We start from the raw sequence: 19,659 nt of genomic DNA, 5'->3' as shown, positions 1-19,659 counted from the left end.
TGTTAGTTGTATCATGGGTTATTCTCATCAATCTTATATTATGCAGGGGGCGCAGAATTATTCCAGGTAGAAATAGGGGGGGTAGGGGGGGTTTGCGAAATATGAAAGTTTGAGATCCACTGCATTAAGAGTTAAAATCAACCTGTATGTCAAAAAAGATGAATGTCAACTTAAAAAGATTGATTAAATAAATCAACCTGTATATAGAGCCCAGCACGTTTAGTCATGCCATTAGCAAAAGAAAGAAAGCCTCTAGGAAAAAATCTCAAGGCTCATATTGCCCAAATACTGTATAAAAACAAACCTGTCCATTAGCATAACTTCCGAAGAGTGGCTGTTCTGCCAGTCATCACCATGGCATAATTTTCATGAAGTCACAAAGACCTCTATAGTGATACCTGGGAAATAGCAGGCTGTTCTTATCTCAGGATACGTCAGGGACCACGAGTCTACCACTAGCTAGCGACTCTGCAAAAATGGGATGCATGGCAGAGTGTCAAAGCTTAAAACAATGGCCAACTAAAAGAACATTAGAACTCACATCAGGATTGTATAAAACATTCCTGAGTGAACCTTGGGAATTCAGAAACAATGTTACGTGGACAGGCGAGTCCAAAGAGAAACTTCTAGCCAGACTTGTCAAGTTATTCATCAATTCATCCATTTACAGATGTCACCACAATTTAGTGAGCAGGAGTCTAATCAAACCCTGTTACGTCTGTAGAAAAGATAACAATGCATTTAAAAAGCAAAACGTGTTACCACCAATCAAGTCACATTTTGATCATGCTGTGTTTGCAGGAGCTGAATGTCAGTTGAAAATGAATGGCTGTTGGCCTATGCAGCAAGACATTGATCCAAAACACTCAAGCAAGACCCCATTAGATTGGGTATAACAAGAAAAAAAGAGCTAAAGGCAACTGTTGGAATGTTGTGGTAGGACTAGGAATAAACATTTTATACACGTCACTGATTTAAAGCAGTCTTTCAAGGAGGAGGTAAATATTCCCCCACAGTACTGAAGTGTGTGACTTATCGATAACTGTTGGAAGTGTCAGTTGGTGTTGAAAGTGTCACAGACTAGTTTGTGAGTCCAAAGCAGTAATTATTTTTTGGGATCAAGCTTTAGGTATTACATAATTTTCTTTCAAAATCAAATAGATTGATTATAAATGCTAATTCTTCATTCTGAATCCTGTTTATCTAATATGAGGTAAATGATCTCATATGATAAGCGATGGCATCTGAAAACTGTGAAAACTATGTGATGTGTGGATAATTAGAGCTAGGTCAAAAATCGTTTGGATGCTGTATACTGTACAGTGTATATTTAAAGTTAGTAGAAATGGCAAGACTTTAGAGTAAGAGCTTTAGGGTCTTACTAAACTCTGAGCAAACAGCAGGAAGTGACCAGCAGATGATGACTCTCCCAAAAATTCTTGTCACTTGTGATTTTTAGTCTTTGTCACACCAAGCAAAGCATTTGCTGATCTTGTTAGATGCTGTAGTAATAAAGGACTTATAGATGAACCAAGGTAGTCCCATTCTAGTGTTCTCAATTTATTTTTTTATATTTACAAATAAGTAGGCTTAGAAGTTAAAGTATTTTTTTACATTAAATGTAGGGTGACAATTACAATGAAACTCCTGCTTATTGAAAAAAACAACATAAAGACTCCCAATATAACAAAGGGATTTTGTTGAAAAACAACTCAAATCTAATTGACAATTAGTTTGATGTAACCGTTGTTTTTTTTCCAAAACAAATTATCACAATATTTTTTTAAGATACCTGAGCCTCAAGCTCTCTTTTAATGTATCTTAAGCTCTATTCTGATGGGACTCATTTTACACCAGGAGGTGGGAAAAAGTAACGATTACTGGAAAACATCTGTAATTTTAGTCCTGTCCGAGTCCCTCATGCCAGTAACTTTTAACAGACTGCACGCGCATGTCTCAGTGAAGATTACAAAGCCTTTTTAATTGCTATAGAAACTCTGTTAAAAATACCCCCAGGTTAATCTAGTCTTGTTCGAATGGGTGTGCCAGTAAAATTCTGTTATTTAAGTGATTTAGATGGGACTAAAATTAGAGACGTCTTTCGGTAATATTTACTATATTTGGTGCCGGAAGTCCTGAATAATGGGGTAGTGAGATATTGCCAAAGTGTGCTGGTATGCTCAAGTATGTCGACAAAGGTTTGAGAGATCCTTCTTGGAGGTGTAAATGGAACTGTTGTTATAAAGTAGGGTTTCTAAAGTGGTCCAAACCTACACTATGTACTAGCCAGCATTCTTTAACTACCAATAATCAAAAAGCGAGAATGGGGAAATACCATCCCGGAGTGCGAGTGCATACCAGCCCACTCCAAAACTGAACTTATCCCACCTCCTGGTATAAAACTAATCCTGTGCGAATAGGACTTATGGATACAACTGTAAACGAAAACAACTTTTGGACAATGAGTAAGAAATAAATCTTGAGAAGCATTTCAACCTCATTGCTGACATTGACGTCCAACTAAACACACCTACAGTATTTTATAATTTAATATAACAAGACAGTTTGTGGTGGATTCTGCTTTAAAAGGGACATAGACAACTGCTGTGCAATAATAAAACTAACTTTTAATTACAGTACATTTTTCAAATGGACATCCAGTTTTATACTGAAATAATTTTAAATGATGTTAAATTATTTAAAGTGATCCAATCATAATAAACACAAGTAATAACACAAAATTAAATATACTATGGGGAAGTTTCCGAAAAGAAGGTAGAGTTTGTCACGAATATGTTACTGATTAACCTCCAATGTTTATGTCTGGTCAAGAATATGTTATTTATTATTGTCTATATTTGTAGTGTTATTTACATGCTTGTAAATAGTACCGTCATTGGGCAAGTTTACTCCATAGGCCACCGTTTTGCTATTTTTGGCAGCATTACATTCTCCATGCTGATCCTTAACATAGACGCTCCACAGGGTAGGGTGCTGAGTCCCCTTCTGTACTCCTTGTTCACCTGTGGTTGTATGGCCAGACACAGCTCCAACTCCATCATTCATTTTGCTGATGGTGACATCATCATCATAGGCCTGATCATCAACAATGACAATATTACAGAGAAGAGGTTTAACTGCTGACACAGTGGTGCAGGACAACAATCTCACCATTAATGTCAATAAAATCAAGGAGCTGGTCATGGACTTCAGAAATCAGATGACGGACCACCCTGATATCTACATTGATGGGGATGTTGCTGAAAGGAGGTAGCTTTAAATTTCTTGGAGTGACCATTGTGGACATATACTGTACATCTTTGGCTCTTACCTAGAAGGCTCGCCAATACATTTACTTCTTTAGACATTTGAAAATGGGTCAGATTTCTCCATCTGTTTTCATGAACTCCTACAGGTGGACAGTGAAGTACATCTCCACTAGCTACATGCCACCCTGGTATGACATTTGCTGAGCTCAAGATCATAAAGTAATGCAGGGGGTGGCCAAGGTGGCACAGAATATTACCAGCACTCAGCTGCCTTCTGTTTAAGACCTACACAATACCTGCTGCCTTACAAAGACAACTCCTATAAGCCATCATCCACAGTTGCTTTCTCACAGGTAAATTCAGAGGCAGTTTCTATGCAAAGGTCAAAGATTATTAAACAGTCAGTCATTATAACAACTAAATGTACATGATCTTGTATGAAAGGTTACAGAACAACTATTCATATCAATAATACTGTACACATATTGTATATGTATATACAGTATATTGTGCATATATGTTTTTTTGGTTGGTATTTTATTATGTTACTACTCTGATCAGACATGCAAGTAAGAATTTTATTGTGCTATGTACACATGACAATAAACATGAAAGTCTTAAACAGTTGTGCTATAAAAGAAGGCATACACACAAAACAGTGTCCAAGCTTTATTCATTTAAGTAAAAACACATTGCAAGAGACGTGTGCTCAGGCCAACAACAACTAGGAGGACACGATTTAGTTTTTAACTTTAGGTTTATTTTTGACTTTGGCTTTGCCCTTTAAACTTTCCAATGACTTGCTGACTTTCTTCTATGTCCTTAACAATACTTTGGAAAAACTGAAAAGATAGATTTCCATTGATCTCTGCCATTTGTAACAAACAAACTGTCTGATAGAAACATCTTTCATCCTATTCGAACACGACACAGGAAGACAGCAAAGTCTTTATGGAAAACCTTGAGACCTCTGCAATAAAGCTCATATGGAAGCTTGCCTTTCAGCATGACAACAACTCAAAGCACAAAATCAAAGCTGCAATCAATCAGCTGACAAAGAGAAAGGTCATCCAGTGGTCTAAGCCTAAAACCCCAGGGAGACCAAATCTACTCCAATCAATACTTTGTGGCATAACTGCTTTCCATCAGTGATCCCAAACGGAGTATAATGTGAAACTTTTTTTACGTTCCTTCTGAAAATCTGTGACCCTATAAATAATGATCCCATCATAAACTTTCTGATGCATTGAAAAAAATAGAAAATACATGCAGAACCTATGATGTGAAACAGAAGCAATTTGATTTTTCATTGTTGAAAATTGTTTTTAAGTCTGATTAAATATTTTAGTGAGCTGTTTCTTCCAGTTGAAGTGAAAGAGTTATGTCCTTTTTGTTACAAATTCATTGTCATAGAAGTTCATGGAATGCACTTTGTTTGATATAAAGATAAGGCTATTATCCTACTGTGAGAAAACAAGCTTCTCAGGCAGTTTCCATTTGAGGTTTTTCTTTTCATTTTTGTCTTGACTACCAGCCCACTTTGCTCATTTTGATTGGGTAGTATACTCACCGTTGGTAAGAGGACTGCTTGACCAGACCTTTTCTCTCTCTTTGGTCTTCAAAAATAATTTCTGCTTCACTCAAAGAACAAATACTTGACCTTTTAGGCCCTATCTTTTATGAAAAGATTGAATTGGTTATGAGCCTGATGTGAACCAGTTTAGCAGAACCTTTAAACATTTTTTCCACTCAATATTTTTTTTTTTTGCTTCACTTTCTCGTGTGTGTTGGTGAAAACAAATTAATCCCATTTATGTGCTACATATCAATTAATTATGTCAGTTCTGCCTTCAATTTTTCTTTATTTCAAAACAATTTCAGTTACAATTACATCTGATTTATAAAGATGATTTTGTTATCTATACTAATAAAAGGCAAAGCCCTCACTGACTGACTGACTGACTGACTGACTGACTCACTCATCACTAATTCTCCAACTTCCCGTGTAGGTGGAAGGCTGAAATTTGGCAGGCTCATTCCTTACAGCTTACTTACAAAAGTTAGGCAGGTTTCATTTCGAAATTCTACACATAACGGTTATAACTGCAACCTAATTTCGTCCATATACAGTATATGGCCATAACCTGCAGCTCGGTCGCCGTGTGAGGCGGAGTTGCGTCTCGCATCATCACGCCTCCCACGTAATTGAGTGCCTGCCTATATAAGGTAAATATTCGCGGGTGAAGGACTGTGCTTAGCATATTCATAAGTGGAGCTACTGCGGAAACCCTCCCTCAGCGAAAGTGCGAGAGAAACTTTTAAGTGCCGGGTCTGAGCTAAAATTAAATAAAGCCGGGGACATCGCAAGATCGCACAAGATATTCGCAAGATACAAGTTTAATCCGATGGTTATGCTGCTTCCAGACATGTATTTTCGTATTAAAGCATTTAACCAATCACATTTCAGCCATCATTTGTTGCCAGGCAGAGAGGCCTTCACAATCCGTTCTGCAAGCCCTCTAACACAGAATAAATGTCGATTAAACTGTTGCTTTAACCAATCAGATTTTGAGTTGCTGTCAGTAGGGCCCTCTAGCAGGCATACGGCAACGTCACCGTATTCAGTCCCATTGATTGGATAGAAGCCAATATGAGGAACTCTACAAGGCCACTGAACGCACTGCAGGCTCTCCGAGCGCAAGATCCTCGCGCGCACTACTGCCAACTCCATGGAAGGTTTCTGGACAATATTATTTGCCAGACACAGACCAGATTTCAAGACCACGAAAAACTGATGTTTGTCACGCTCCTCGACCCCCCGAAGTTTTGGGAATACAAGAAAAATTTCCCTCATGCAGCCTTCTCCAGTTTAACAAAAGAGCCACACAGCAGTTTTTGATCTGTCTCAGCTAAAAACAGAACTGACTGTAATGTATGCCATAGAGAAAATCTCCCACTGATCTCCTTGACTTCATTCATCAGAAAAATCTGAATGAGAGCATGGGGCAGCTGTACACATTGTTATATTTGGCGGTGACCATTCCCGTGTACACTGCTTCTGTCGAGCGGACATTTTCAGTCCTAAAGCGAATTAAAACTTATCCCAGAAATATGACAGGGCAGGTTCGACTTTCAGCATAAGCTTCGATAGAAAGGGACTTTTTGATGGAACTGAAGCGCACGGATAATCTGTACAACAGAGTAATTTAACTGTTTTTGAGGAAAGAGAGGAGGATGGATTTTGTTTACAAATACTCCGAATTTTTGGTGAGTACAATGTTGCGATTTTCCTAAATAATATTGCAAGTTTATGAGTTATTATTGATGTTTTTTATGTGTGTTGCAGCTGTGGCTGTAGTAGAAAGGAACTTGTTCGCCCCTGGTTTGTCTATTCAATAAAGGCATTTGTTGTGGCTACAGGATTTATCTATCTGCGATGCAGCGGCTCTTTATACTGCATTTCTGCATATTAAGATGGTTTTTATAACCATAAATTAGTTTTTGAGAGGCGCTTTGATTCAGACGGAGCACTACTGAAGGCCTAGGTGTGAAATGCACGGTCTGCCACTGGACCAGATGATACGTAAATTTGATGAACATTACAACCCAAAAATAAACGAAACTGTGGAGAGGTTCAGATTATACTTCTCCCAGTGCATCTCTCTAAATCCTCCGTGCGGGAACATTATCATAAGGCTTAACATAACCACCCATACAGTCAGATTGTGATTCAGACTACGAATGCCTTGAATGTAATTACCCCAATCTGCATACTGTCAAATAAACGAACTACACGCCGTGGTGCAACGTAAGAGGCTTCGCCTCTGATGCTGACGCCCGAGGTTCGATTCCCGAGAGGCAGTGCAGTGAGTGTGTACGCCTGATGAGCCCAGAATTAGGGCAAAACTCGTGTCGCGTACTCTTTTGCATTAGTTGACAGTAAAAACTATTTCAAGCATTCTATGATCTGCTTCTCACAATTGAAAGAGGGCACCATGGCAGACGTTAGCCGACTTGCTGACCAACCACAAGCGTTACCTGGTAGGTAACCACCCATACAATTGGATTGTGATTCAGACTATGAATGCCTTGAATGTAATTACCCCGATCTACATACTGTCAATTAAGCGAACCACACGCCGTGGTGCAACATAAGAGGCTTCACCGCTGACGCCCGAGGTCCGATTCCCGAGAGGGAGTGCAGTGATTGTGTACGCCTGATGAGCCCAGAATTAGGGCGAAACAAGTGTTGCGTACTCTTTGCATTATTTGACAGTAAAAACTATTTCAACCATATATATGTGTGTATATGTGTAGATATGTATATGTGTATATATATGTGGATGTATGTGTGTATATATTTATGTATATATATATATATATATATATGTGTGTGTATGTATATATGTGTATATGTATATATATTAGGAGTTTGACGAGATCTCGTGGTACGAGATCTCGCGAGATCAGATTTGCCTGGCGAGATGCGTCTGGTCTCGCGAGAACGTGACGATATCCTTGCGTTATTGGCATGATGGAGTGTGAGGAAGAAGTAAGGATAGAAGATGCGCCCGCAACATTTAAATCGTTGGTGTGGCAACATTTTGGATTCCTTGTGGAAATAAGAAATGGCGAAAAAATGACAGACAAGACAAAGACAATTTGCAAACACTGTAAGAAATTAATACCGTACACCTCTGCTAACACAAGCACTATGCAAAAGCATTTAGAAAACAACCACAGCTCGTTACTAAAAGCTGCGCCTGTGAAAAAAATGGAAAGCAATTCAGTTCGCATAAAAGGGCTAACAACCATAACAAATGCCTTTGCAGCTAAACTTCCACCATCCAATGCAAGAGCCACGGCAATAACAAGAGACATCAACGTTTTCATTGCAGCCGATATGAGACCATTTTCTGTGGTGGAAAATCTGGGATTTCGGCGACTCATCCACACACTGGAACCAAAGTATGCCATCCCGTCACACGCACATTTTACTCGCACGGTGGTCCCGACACTCTACAAAGAGTGCAAGGTAAACGTTGTACAGGCTCTGAAAGAGGCAGAAAACATCGCCATAACTACTGACGGTTGGACTTCTAGGTGTACACAGAGCTATATCACAATTACAGCCCACATTATCAACAGTAATTGGGAAATGGTACATTTTGTACTGCAGACGCGCCCACTTTTTGAATCACACACAGGGGCAAACGTCGCTGAAGTTTTACAAGAAGCTGTCACACAGTGGGGTCTTAAAAAGCCAAACCATTGCATCGCTATTGTAACAGACAATGCGCGTAATATGGATGTGGCTGTGTGCAAGGCAGGATTTAAGCCGCACATCAAATGCTTCGCACACACAATAAATCTCGCTACACAGGCTGGCCTCAGTGTTGCGTGTGTCGCTCGTTTGCTCGGAGGGGTTAGACGTGTAACTACTTTTTTTCACCGGAGTTCGACAGCTGCCGCGGTACTGACGTCTAAGCAGAAGCTGCTACAACTGCCACCGCACAAATTATTAATGGACGTCACCACGCGATTGAATTCATCATTGGATATGCTGGTTCGTTACCTGGAGCAGCAGGGTGCTATAGCAGCAGCGCTCAACAGCCCGGAAATAAGACAAAATGCCCGAAACATTGACACACTGGATACCTGCGACATTGTCAATGCCGAATTTCTTGTGAAGCTGCTGAATCCTTTAAAGACAGCTGTCACTGTCTTGTGTGAAGAGAAGAGGCCCACCGTGTCTCGCATCGTGCCACTGAAGAACATGATAGAACAAAACATGGCACCAAATGACAGTGATTCCCCCACTGTGGCCAACACAAAGAGAGCAATTCTCAGCAATATTTCAGGCAGATACAGTGGGGATGTATACAACTATCTGCTGGAGAGCACTGCGCTGGACCCAAGATTCCAGTCTCTACAGCAGCTGGACTGCAACCAGCGTGAGGCAGTCTTTCAGAGGATACAGAAAAGGGTGGAACAGCTGCAGCAAAACCAGGTATTATTGACTTGATTTTTTTTTCCCTAGAAGATTTATGTTTCCAGTATCAAATTTTAATGGATTTAATAGGTTCATGCTGTGTTTGTGTGTGTTGTAACCATGAGAGCATCAGAGTGAGTGCATTTGTGTTAAAAGAGAGAGGGGGACTGCTTTGCTGCTTGCTAATGTTAAAGCCAGTGTTTCTGCTGCTTAAAGCCCACAGATGAGAAGAGTATGGAGCGCAAGGATGAGGCATCAGTTCATTGTTCCACACATGGGGGCGAGGGGGCTCTTGAAGCTGAAGGCAGAGCTGAGTCAGAAGAGGAACCTGCTTCCAAGAAGACAGCACTTGAGGATCTGCTAGGAACAGCCCAGCAAAGGAATTGAGAGTGAAACTTAACTTTACAGAAGAGAGGCATCTATTCCACTTAGTTGCTGCCCTCTGACATGGTGGAGAGAAAACAGCTCCAAATATCCTTTGCTGTCTCCACCTGTCAAAGAATATCTTTCCATGCCTGCGACCTCTGTTCCAAGTGAGCGTGTCTTTTCAACTGCAGGAGACATAGTCACTGCCCAGAGGTCACAATTGCTGCCAGAAAATGTAGACATGCTTATATTCTTAAAAAAGAACATGACCATATCGTAGGCTGTTCTGTATAGGTCATTAACTCATTACCTAGGTCTTAGCTCTTTTTCCATGCTTAAGAAAATTTTGTTCATTGTTTTGCACTCTGAATTTTAAGACAGCATTACTTTGATAGTTACACTAATTATGGTTAATTGCACGTAAAGGGATATTTGTGTTGTTTATTATTTATTTTTATTTATACTATTTAATTTTATTGTGCAATTAATTGCCTGTCAGTTTGTGGCAAAATATTTTGCAGGATTTATATGTTATTACTGCATATCATTCATCAAAATAGAAGTTTTATTTCATAAAGTTGATTTCAAAATGGACATGCATTTTTTGCATTTTGTGTTTTTCAGTTAAATAAAAGGCTATTTTTGCTATATATTTAAACATTGAGGATTTCTTTAAAAAAATGTCTAAAAGTCTCGTCTCGTTCTCGTGAATCCAGTCTCGTGTCTCGTCTCATGAGAAAAGCGTCTCGTCACACCCCTAATATATATATGTTTATATATGTGTGTATGTATATATATATGTATGTGTGTGTATATATATGTGTGTGTGTATGTATGTGTGTATATATGTGTATATGTATATATATGTTTATATGTGTGTGTGTATATATATATATATGACAGCAACACTCATAACAGTGACAAAACAATTACATTGACAATCATTTTACGTTATTTTTAAAATGTTTCCTTTTCTTTTTCATTAATTCTTTAACACACTACTTCTCCGCTGCGAAGCGCGGGTATTTTGCTAGTTATACAGTATAATATGAAGCACTGAAAATGGTGTGACAAATTTTGAACAAGGTCACAGGTGAATTTGCTACGAAAAAACACTTCAACACTAATGAAAAATTCATAACCTCTACAATATTTTAATATAGTTCTTTAAGTTGCTAAAGTTAAATTTGAATAGTTTTTTAAATCATTATGTAATTATGATTCCTACTCTAGATATGTGAACTGCTGTGATGAAGTTAAACAAAACTGATTATATTTAACCTGCTGTGCAAGGCTATTCTCATGCCATAATATGTTTATATTTAGACTAAGTATGAACAAATTTTTATAACTGTTCCAACACACTCAGTACAGTTGGAGTGGAGGATTATAAATATACTGTAAATTATCATAAACACCATACTCTTTGCATAAAGAAATGGTTTTTTTTTTGTCATTCCCTTACAATTCCCCAATCTACTATTTGTTTATTCAATTAGAGGGTGCAAGGCTCAAATGTGCTGGCAAGTAAAATTGTTTTCAAACACAACTCCCTCTGATTCCATGTTCTAAAATGAGGAAATATTAATTCATAGCTGAAGTTTGTTGAAATAATTTTAAGGAATAATAGTATAATTCATGAACATATATTGGGTCCAATCCTAGATTTTTGTGACAGCAGTGATTCAGTAACCTTTTCAACTCAAAGGATGAACTCTAAGATTTTTTTTACATCTAAAGACTGCAAGAGTTCAGGAAGCTCTGTTGCAACTCAGCTCTGGTATATATAATATAGAGCAAATCCAATCTTATCTTTCAAAATAATAGAAAATAGCAGGAAGGACTTGATGTTTTGGATAGGAGATATCCATTTCTAGCTTTGATAAATATAAGTATTATTAGTGGAATCTGTCTTAACAAAGAATTCTAGTGGAAGGAGGTCTGTGCCTGCAGCTTTTCCGCTTTGTAATGATTTAACTGCATTCAAGATATTGGGGATCATTTAAGGTCAATCTAGCAGCTATTCTAGCTTGTTTATCCTTATACACCAATATGTAGTAATTCTAATTTATTTAAAATTGTTAGTTATTTTCATTACATTCCAAAGTGTAAAACACTTTATTGAATTCCTTAAATATAGTAGTTATGTGCTATAATTCAGTAAGAATGTAAGTATTATCCTTGTATACCTGTCAGCATACATTCAAGACAATTTGGATGTGAACATTGTTTACTGGTACTTTTGTGCTACACAACTGTCACTTATGGCTCCAAAATAGCTGGTAGTGTACACCAGTGGCTCCACCATGGGGTCTCATCTCACCCACCATTCTAAACTATCAGACTGTTCTGGTATGAGCTATCTGTATTAAAGGATGATGTCCCTTTTGTGAATGAAGTTTGGAGCAGCTGGAGAAGCAGAATAATCACAAAGAAAGGTCAATGGTTGTGTCAGAAAAATGAGCAACCTATCCAGGGCACTCTACTGACAGAAGGAGACAAATGGCAATTGCCTTGGAAGAGAATGAGATGTTACAAAGTAATTACTCACAGCCAGTTATAGTTTGTAGAATGGTTCATAGTGCTGGTAACAGAGGTGAATTTGGGACCACTGAATAAGACCCTCTTACTGTACATAATAGAGAGAAGTTGAGTCTGGTAGTTTAGAAAGCACACCTAGTATTGATGGAAAAGATTGCTTAAAACCTTCAAGAAGGCAAACAGTCCTAGATACTATAAGGTTGGAAACCAGGGTCCAGGCCTTAAAAGTTATTACATGAAATGTTCACACAAGGCATCAACCTGAAAAACTACATAATGTTATTTTCAATATTTTAGGATTGAATAAAACAAGGTGGACATAATAAAAAGGAATGTATCGTGTATTGATATACTCAGGTGGAGTGAGCATAAAAAGGGAGGTGGAGTGGCAGTAAGCATTATTAGGTGTCAGCCAAATTCAGATCTTGATTAATGATAATGGAACAATCGTTTAATATTCACCTTCTCCAAATTTATGCACCAATAACAGAACATAGCAATGAAAAAAAATTCCAAGATGGTGAAAAACAGACAATGACAAAAATAGTAAAATTATAATTGTTAGGGGTGATGCTAATACAAAAGCCAGTAAAGAAGAACACGTGGATGTGGCTGGTAAATATGGTTTTGATATCAAAAACAAAAGAGGGAGAAGACTAGTGTAATTCTGTGAAGTATACAAATTAATGATCACCTGCACAAGGTTCAAAAAGCCAATACAAATCTTATTTACTTGGAACAGTCCTGACAACATTTAATGAAACCAGACTGATAAATATAAGGTTTAGGAACTCTGCTCGCACATATCCAATGGTTGACATACATAACATTCTCATGTCAAAAATGAAGGTAAAGCTAAAGAAACTAATACAATGGCATTTTGATGATCAGGTAGATACAAATTTATTAAAGCTGGTAAAATGTAGGTCCTTATTTGCAGCAGAAATTACTTAGCTAGGAAGAAAACTACGTAAGACTAACAATGAAACAACTGAACAAACTCACAGAACTCTGAAACAGGAAAGGTTAAGCAGAAAATACTTTCAAACAGAAAGAACTTATAGAAAAAAATCCTGGGTGACATAAGAAATTCTTGTCTTGGTGAAACAAAAAGAAGATGCAAAACAACAGTCAGATACAGAGAATTCGGTAACACTACTCGTTGTGAGAGCCAACAAAAAAACCAAGCCTTGTGCTATAAAACTGAAGACGTTCATAGAGAACCCTTCTAAAAAGTGTATAAAACACAAAAAATCTAGAAAAAAAGTGTTATACTTTTCCCAGTCCTTTAGTTTTCTGGTCATAATAGGAATGGAATGTCTCTGCCTCCCATCATTTCTTAAAACGTAACAGCCAGTTTAATCTCAAAGGGTGATTAAGTATTATTTTTAACTGCTTGGACCACTGTGTTAACTATTATCTGCATTGCCTTTTACTTATATTTGCATTTTTAACTTACAACAGATGGGCTGCAGTTATATTGGACACAAATATTTATTATAGTGAGCACTTTTCCAGACACCAAAAAAGTCGAAACTGAAATAAAGATAGGATTCTCCCTGATGCTTAAATGTGTTTTACTAATTAAAGCTGGAGAGGTATTTGCATAGCGATATCTGAATGACTCAGCCCATTACTATATGATGTATTAGTTTCAAATATTTTTTCAATGATGCAACTTTAATAGGACTCTTGAGTAACTTAACCAATGCAATTGAAAATGGATAAACTACAGATAGAAAAATCCAAAAATAGTTTTCTGACAAAGAAACTGGGCTTATCACGAAAACAGCAGTAAAAGAAAAAGAAAAAGCAGGACCTGTGTCCTCTATGCATTGCTGGATGTTTTATTAAGATGTTTTTTGATCAGATGTTCAAAGTTTTTACTTGGAATGGAAGTGAGAGCCACTGGGCTATAGTCATTTGGACTATTGGCTTCAAAACTCTGGAAACTGGCTAATGATTGACTGTTTTCAAAGCCCAGACATACTTTAATTTTACAGCTCAGAAATCAGTTAAAAAGCAAATCAAAAACTCAACAAAACTGCTTGAATCAGTACTTCACAGTGTATCTTGATGTGCCATTTGTGCTCTTTGCTATGTTTGTTTTGATGCGACACAATGCTGTGCTCCATTCCTGTTACAATTCTGCCAATTTTACAAAACATCACCTTTGCTTGTTTATTTGTGATATGGAAATCACTTCTCTCAAAATCTTGTAATACTGCAATCATTTAGTTCATTAGCAAACAGCTCATAGTCCTTGTCTATTGGAAAAGCCACACTTTTTGACACATTTATTCTCTTTAAAACTCACTTTTTTACCTCATTTTTCTGAAGAGCATGTAGTTTTTCTAGAAGTAGTGTTTTAACATCTTTGGTAATTTGTGGCTTACTATTAGCATACAATTTGATAGCTTTCTCCTCAGTGATCATAAATTCACAGAAACTCTGATAGACAGATAGATAGATAAATAGATAGATAGATACTTTATTAATCCCCAAGGGGAAATTCACATACTCCAGCAGCAGCATACTGATAAAAACAATATTAATGAAATAAAAATGCATTGCAAGTTAAAAAATGCAAGGTGGAGAGTGCAAAGGCAGGTATAACAGTCAATAACATTGTATAATAATAAGATAGATAGATAGATATATAGATAGGAAAGTCACTATATAATAGAACATTAGAACAATCTAGACAAGAACAAAGCTTTCCAGTCCTATTTAGTTAATTCTTCTAAAATAACATCAGATCGAGTTTTGAAAGTCCCTAAAATCCTAATATCTACCACACTACTTGGTAGCTTATTCCATGTGTCTGTGGTACTCGGTATGAAGAAACACTTCCTAATTTTTGCATGATATTTACCTTTAACAGGTTTCCAACTGTATCCGTTTGTTCTTGATGAACTCATTTTAAAATAACAGACTCGATCCACTGTAAAAAATTTCTGCATAATGTTAAACACTTCAGCCATGTCTCCCCTAAATATTCTTTAGCTTAAAGTGAAAAGACTTTTTAATCTTTCTTCATAACTCATCCCCTTGTAGCTGTGGAATCAGCATAGTGGCTGATCTTTGGGCCTTTTCCAGTGCTGCTATATCCTTTTTGTAACCTGGAGACCAAAACTGCACAGTACTCCAGATGAGACTTCACCAGTGCATTATAAAGCTTAAGCATAACCTCCTTGGTCTTGCCCTCCACACATCATGCTACATAACATAACATTATGTTAGTCTTCATAATGGAATCAGAACACTGTCTGATAATTGATAGTGTTGAGTCCACTATGACTACCAAATCCTTCTTATAAGGTGTACTCTTGATTTTCAGACTTCCCATTGTGTATTCAAACCTAACATTTTTCTTACTCCGTGAAATACTTTTCATTTAGTTACATTAAATTTCATCGGCCACAAATTTTCCCAAGCCTGTATGCTGTCCAAGTCCCACTGTAGTGATTCAATATATTCCCGATTATCTGTTAATCCACCTATCTTGGTATCATCTGCAAACTTAACCAGCTTGGTACTTAGATTCGTATCCAAATATTTATATATATTAAACCAACACTGACCCCTGGGGAACACCACTCTTAACCCAATTCTGATGAGGTTCCTCGCACCTTTAACCTCTGCTTCCAGTGTCTGGGGCAATTCTACACCCATCTACAAACATCACCCTGAACTCCCACTTCTTTTAGTTTGATCTTCAACTTCTCATGTGGCATCTTATGAAATGCTTTCTGAAAGTCATGATAAATAATATCATATACTTCACTTTGATCATATCATTTTGTTTCATCCTCTTAGAATTCTAGCATGTTAGTAAAACATGACCTCCATCATCTGAACCCATGCTAACTGCTCAGTAAAACTTGTGTTCTTGCCTTGTGTTGCATATTAGATAAGTAGATAGTAATTTATTTGTCACAAGGGAGAAGATTCAAAAAATACAATCCCCCTCCAGAATTATAAAAACAAAGAAATCATCTGACTTTGCTAAATACAGGAGAGCATCCACTATGAGGCATCATAAAAGTGTATTGCTGTTGGTATAAAGGATAGTGTTTCTTCACATACTTCTGTTGAATAATTTATTGGCTGAAGTTTCTCAGTGTTAGTGTATCAGAGAGAGGATGTGCAACATTGTTCTTAATGGCCATCAGTTTCATCTTCATTCTGTCCTCCACTACTACCTCCAGAGGATCGAGAGTGTGTCCCAAAACTGAGACTGCACTTTTTCAATCTGCTTGTTGATTTGGTCAACCCAGCACACCACAGCATGTAAAATCGCCCTGTCCATCACAGAATCATAGAAGAACTGAAGGATCACATTTCCCACATTAAAGGAATGCAGTCTCCGAAGAAAAGAAAAATCTGCTCTGTCCTTTTTTAAATAGTTGCTCTGTGTTATAAGACTTGTACAACCTGTCAATGATCTGCATCCCCAAGTCAAAGCAGGTGATGCTCTGCTGTGGATCCACTATGATGTTAGTGCTCTGTTTCTGTGAGTTATGTATGGATGGTTTATCTTTTTTCAGTTTCTACTGAAGTAAATGACATCATGGTCAGAGCCACCCAGAGCTGCTTGTCCAGTATGTTATCCCCTCTTGTATACAACAACAATAAAATACTGATTGCAGTGTTCACCTAAGCTGAAAATTTCACATCACAATTTAGAATAAGCTGGGTGATTTGGTTTCCACTGTTTGCACACAGTTATTTCACAAATTGTGAGCTACATCAGACAGGGAGGGAAACAACCAAGAACAAAGAAATTAAAAAATATATTGAATTAATTGAATTAATGTTATGTGTTCAGCTTTAGTTAAGTGAAATTGCAGTAAGAGCTGGGTCTCCATCTTGTCCAGAACCTGTGCATGTTGGGTTACATTGAAGGCGTTAGGACTGATTTTTTTTTTTTTGTATTTTCCCTGATCCAAATCTATCAATTTGTTTACATTTTATTGTACATTTCATTTTCCCTGATCCCTTACCCCAGTGGTTTGAAAAGTGTGGGGAGCCCTCAGTGGAGGGGTGCCAAAATCCTACAGGAATGGTGACGAAAATTAGGATGACAGAGGTGACAAAAAAAAAAGAAACTAAATGGAGAGTAGGATAAAAGAGAAGAGTAGAATAAATATGAGACTATGCATATTACATGCAGAGAAAAAAAACAAACTGTGCGAGGACTGTGTTGGGTGCTCTCGTAAGCTATTATACCTGAGGTTGCTGAAAGTATAAATACTTTTTTGACAGGGATGAAAAGAAAAATGCACAATTTAGCAACATAGACAGCTGAGTCAGGTGGAGGTGGAAACCAAGGAATTGAAAATATGACAGCGTATATCTTACTCTATGGGCAGGACGGTGGCGCTGCTGCCTCGCAGTTAGGAGACCCGGGCTCACTTCCCGGGTCCTCCCTGCGTGGAGTTTGCATGTTCTCCCTGTGTCTGCATGGGTTTCCTCCGGGTTCCTCCGGTTTCCTCCCACAGTCCAAAGACATGCAGGTTAGGTGCATTGCCGATCCTAAATTGTCCATAGTGTGTGTGGGTGTGTGTGTTGTGTGTGCCCCCTGCGGTGGGCTGGCACCCTGCCCGGGGTTTGTTTCCTGCCTTGCGCCCTGTGTTGGCTGGGATTGGTTCCAGCAGACCCCCGTGACCCTGTGGTTAGGATATAGTGGGTTGGATGATGGATGGATATCTTACTCTTAGTGTTCTTTAGTAGATGAGGGGGACAGACGCCTGTCTTTCTTGTGCCTGAAAGTGTTAGCAGCTGATATCATGAAGCCACATTGAGACACTGTGTCCCAAACATGTGGATAGGCCATTTGAAATTTTACAGAGAAAACTCAAGGAATACCATGTACTGAAAACTCAAATGATAAAAGCCACATTTGTGAAACTTAAAGCTTGAATGGCTTTATATCCAGTCACCTACTATGTGGCATGATATAAAAAATGCACATAATAGCAGAGGAGTTAATACGTCCTGATGCAATCGAAATGGTGACAGCTATGAAAGACAATGTAGTAGAAGTGACCTATCGAACAATGCAGCACACATTTGGTGGACTATAGACCAGGACATTATTTACAAAAGCAAATTCATTCTCTGAAGGTGCCTTCATAAGTGTAGTGTCGCCGCCGAGTGCCACAACGGATAGATTCTCTGCTCTTTACATGGCTCTTTGAGATGACTCACTAAAAGGACCGCTTTCTTTCTCTGCATTAGTTGGAAAAAGCATGTGTGACTGTGTGGAGTTACCGTTTTGTATAGGCTGTCCTGCTATTGATGATGTAATGCTGGCTTATTCTTTTAGTAACTTTACAGAGCCATTGCAATAGCAATATGTGTGCAGTTGACCTCTCCGATTAGATTTGGAAAAGCAGACATTGCTGTGAATTGCAGTTCAGCACACAGCTCCAAGAGGATAGCTCTTGGAAATCGAAATCAACTTAGAAGCCACTCATCATCATCTGTAAATATGCACTCTCTTCTGCTTCTTCCATTTGCAATGTCATCTAACAACACTAAAGCAGCTATGGCATTTTGTGCACCATTATATATCATTACAGAATGACTACAATCAACTGAATTAAGTTTGTAAACAATATGCAATTAATTTTGGTGTATTTGATAAATCTCACATCATTAATGCAAATGTGAAAAAGAAAAAGACACCACACAGAAACAGTAGCACTGCTTTGATGCTGGGTGCCACCTATTTGCAAAACCAAGCAGAAACTTGCATATGCATGGTGTGAGGCTGCTGTGAAAATGTGTGTGGCTTTACACCAAGATTAGTTTAGTGTGCATGGAAACGGGCAAATGCAACTTTTTTGTGCATACGCACCATTTTTATGAGGCCTCCAGCCGATTCACTGTCTTTGTAAAATGTAAGCATTCTTCCTGCCAATACATGTGTTTTTCTAGACATTTAGCTTTCCTTTCATGTTCTAAAAATGTGTCTGTTTCACTGAGAAGTGATGCTCAGCGGTATCAGCATAAGTTAAATGCAGTAGATTCAGACCCCTTCACTTTATCACATTTTTGTTATGTTGCAGTCTTCTATAATCATTTAAATAATGTTTCTCCCACATCTAATAACAATAAATAGCCCAGAATAACAAAGCAAACAAAGGGGTTTACAAATCTTTGCAAATGTATTAAAAGTAAGAAACTGCAATATCTAATTGACAATCTTATTTTTTTCATTTTCTGTAGAAAGAGTCTGGCTATCTACTTATGTGAATCCAGGACTCATCTTGCAGACTGTTTTTAGGGAGGATGCTTGAGTCATTGAGATCAAAGTCCTTACAAGGCCTACTGTATTGAAGAATGTTTTACACTACTTGATCGCTACACTGATCTCTCTTGTTTTGTGTTGTTTTGATGGGGTTGCAAAGGCATCTTGAAAGGAAAAACAGAAAATGCAAAGGCATCCTACAAAGAAAATGTTTTGGGATTGAGGACATACTG

At 37.9% G+C, this 19,659-nt stretch overlaps 2 protein-coding genes across 2 annotated transcripts in view; one reads left to right on the top strand and one right to left on the bottom strand.

Annotated features, from left to right (window-relative positions):
• The window catches only part of ptchd1 (patched domain containing 1), a 169,760-nt gene that overhangs the window by 9,074 nt on the left and 141,027 nt on the right, over positions 1 to 19,659 (bottom strand). The window lies entirely within an intron of this gene.
• LOC120523887 lies at positions 8,590 to 9,997 on the top strand. The gene is made up of 2 exons (XM_039745582.1): positions 8,590 to 9,279; positions 9,478 to 9,997. The coding sequence occupies exons 1-2, from the start codon at positions 8,794 to 8,796 to the stop codon at positions 9,646 to 9,648; spliced, it is 657 nt and encodes a 218-aa protein (XP_039601516.1). The 5' UTR covers positions 8,590 to 8,793; the 3' UTR covers positions 9,649 to 9,997.

This window comes from Polypterus senegalus, chromosome 2 (genome assembly GCF_016835505.1).
Source record: "Polypterus senegalus isolate Bchr_013 chromosome 2, ASM1683550v1, whole genome shotgun sequence".
Classification (NCBI taxonomy): Eukaryota; Metazoa; Chordata; class Cladistia; order Polypteriformes; family Polypteridae; genus Polypterus; species Polypterus senegalus.
The sequence above is the reverse complement of the archived record's forward strand: the minus strand, read 5'-3'. Positions and strand labels throughout refer to the sequence as shown.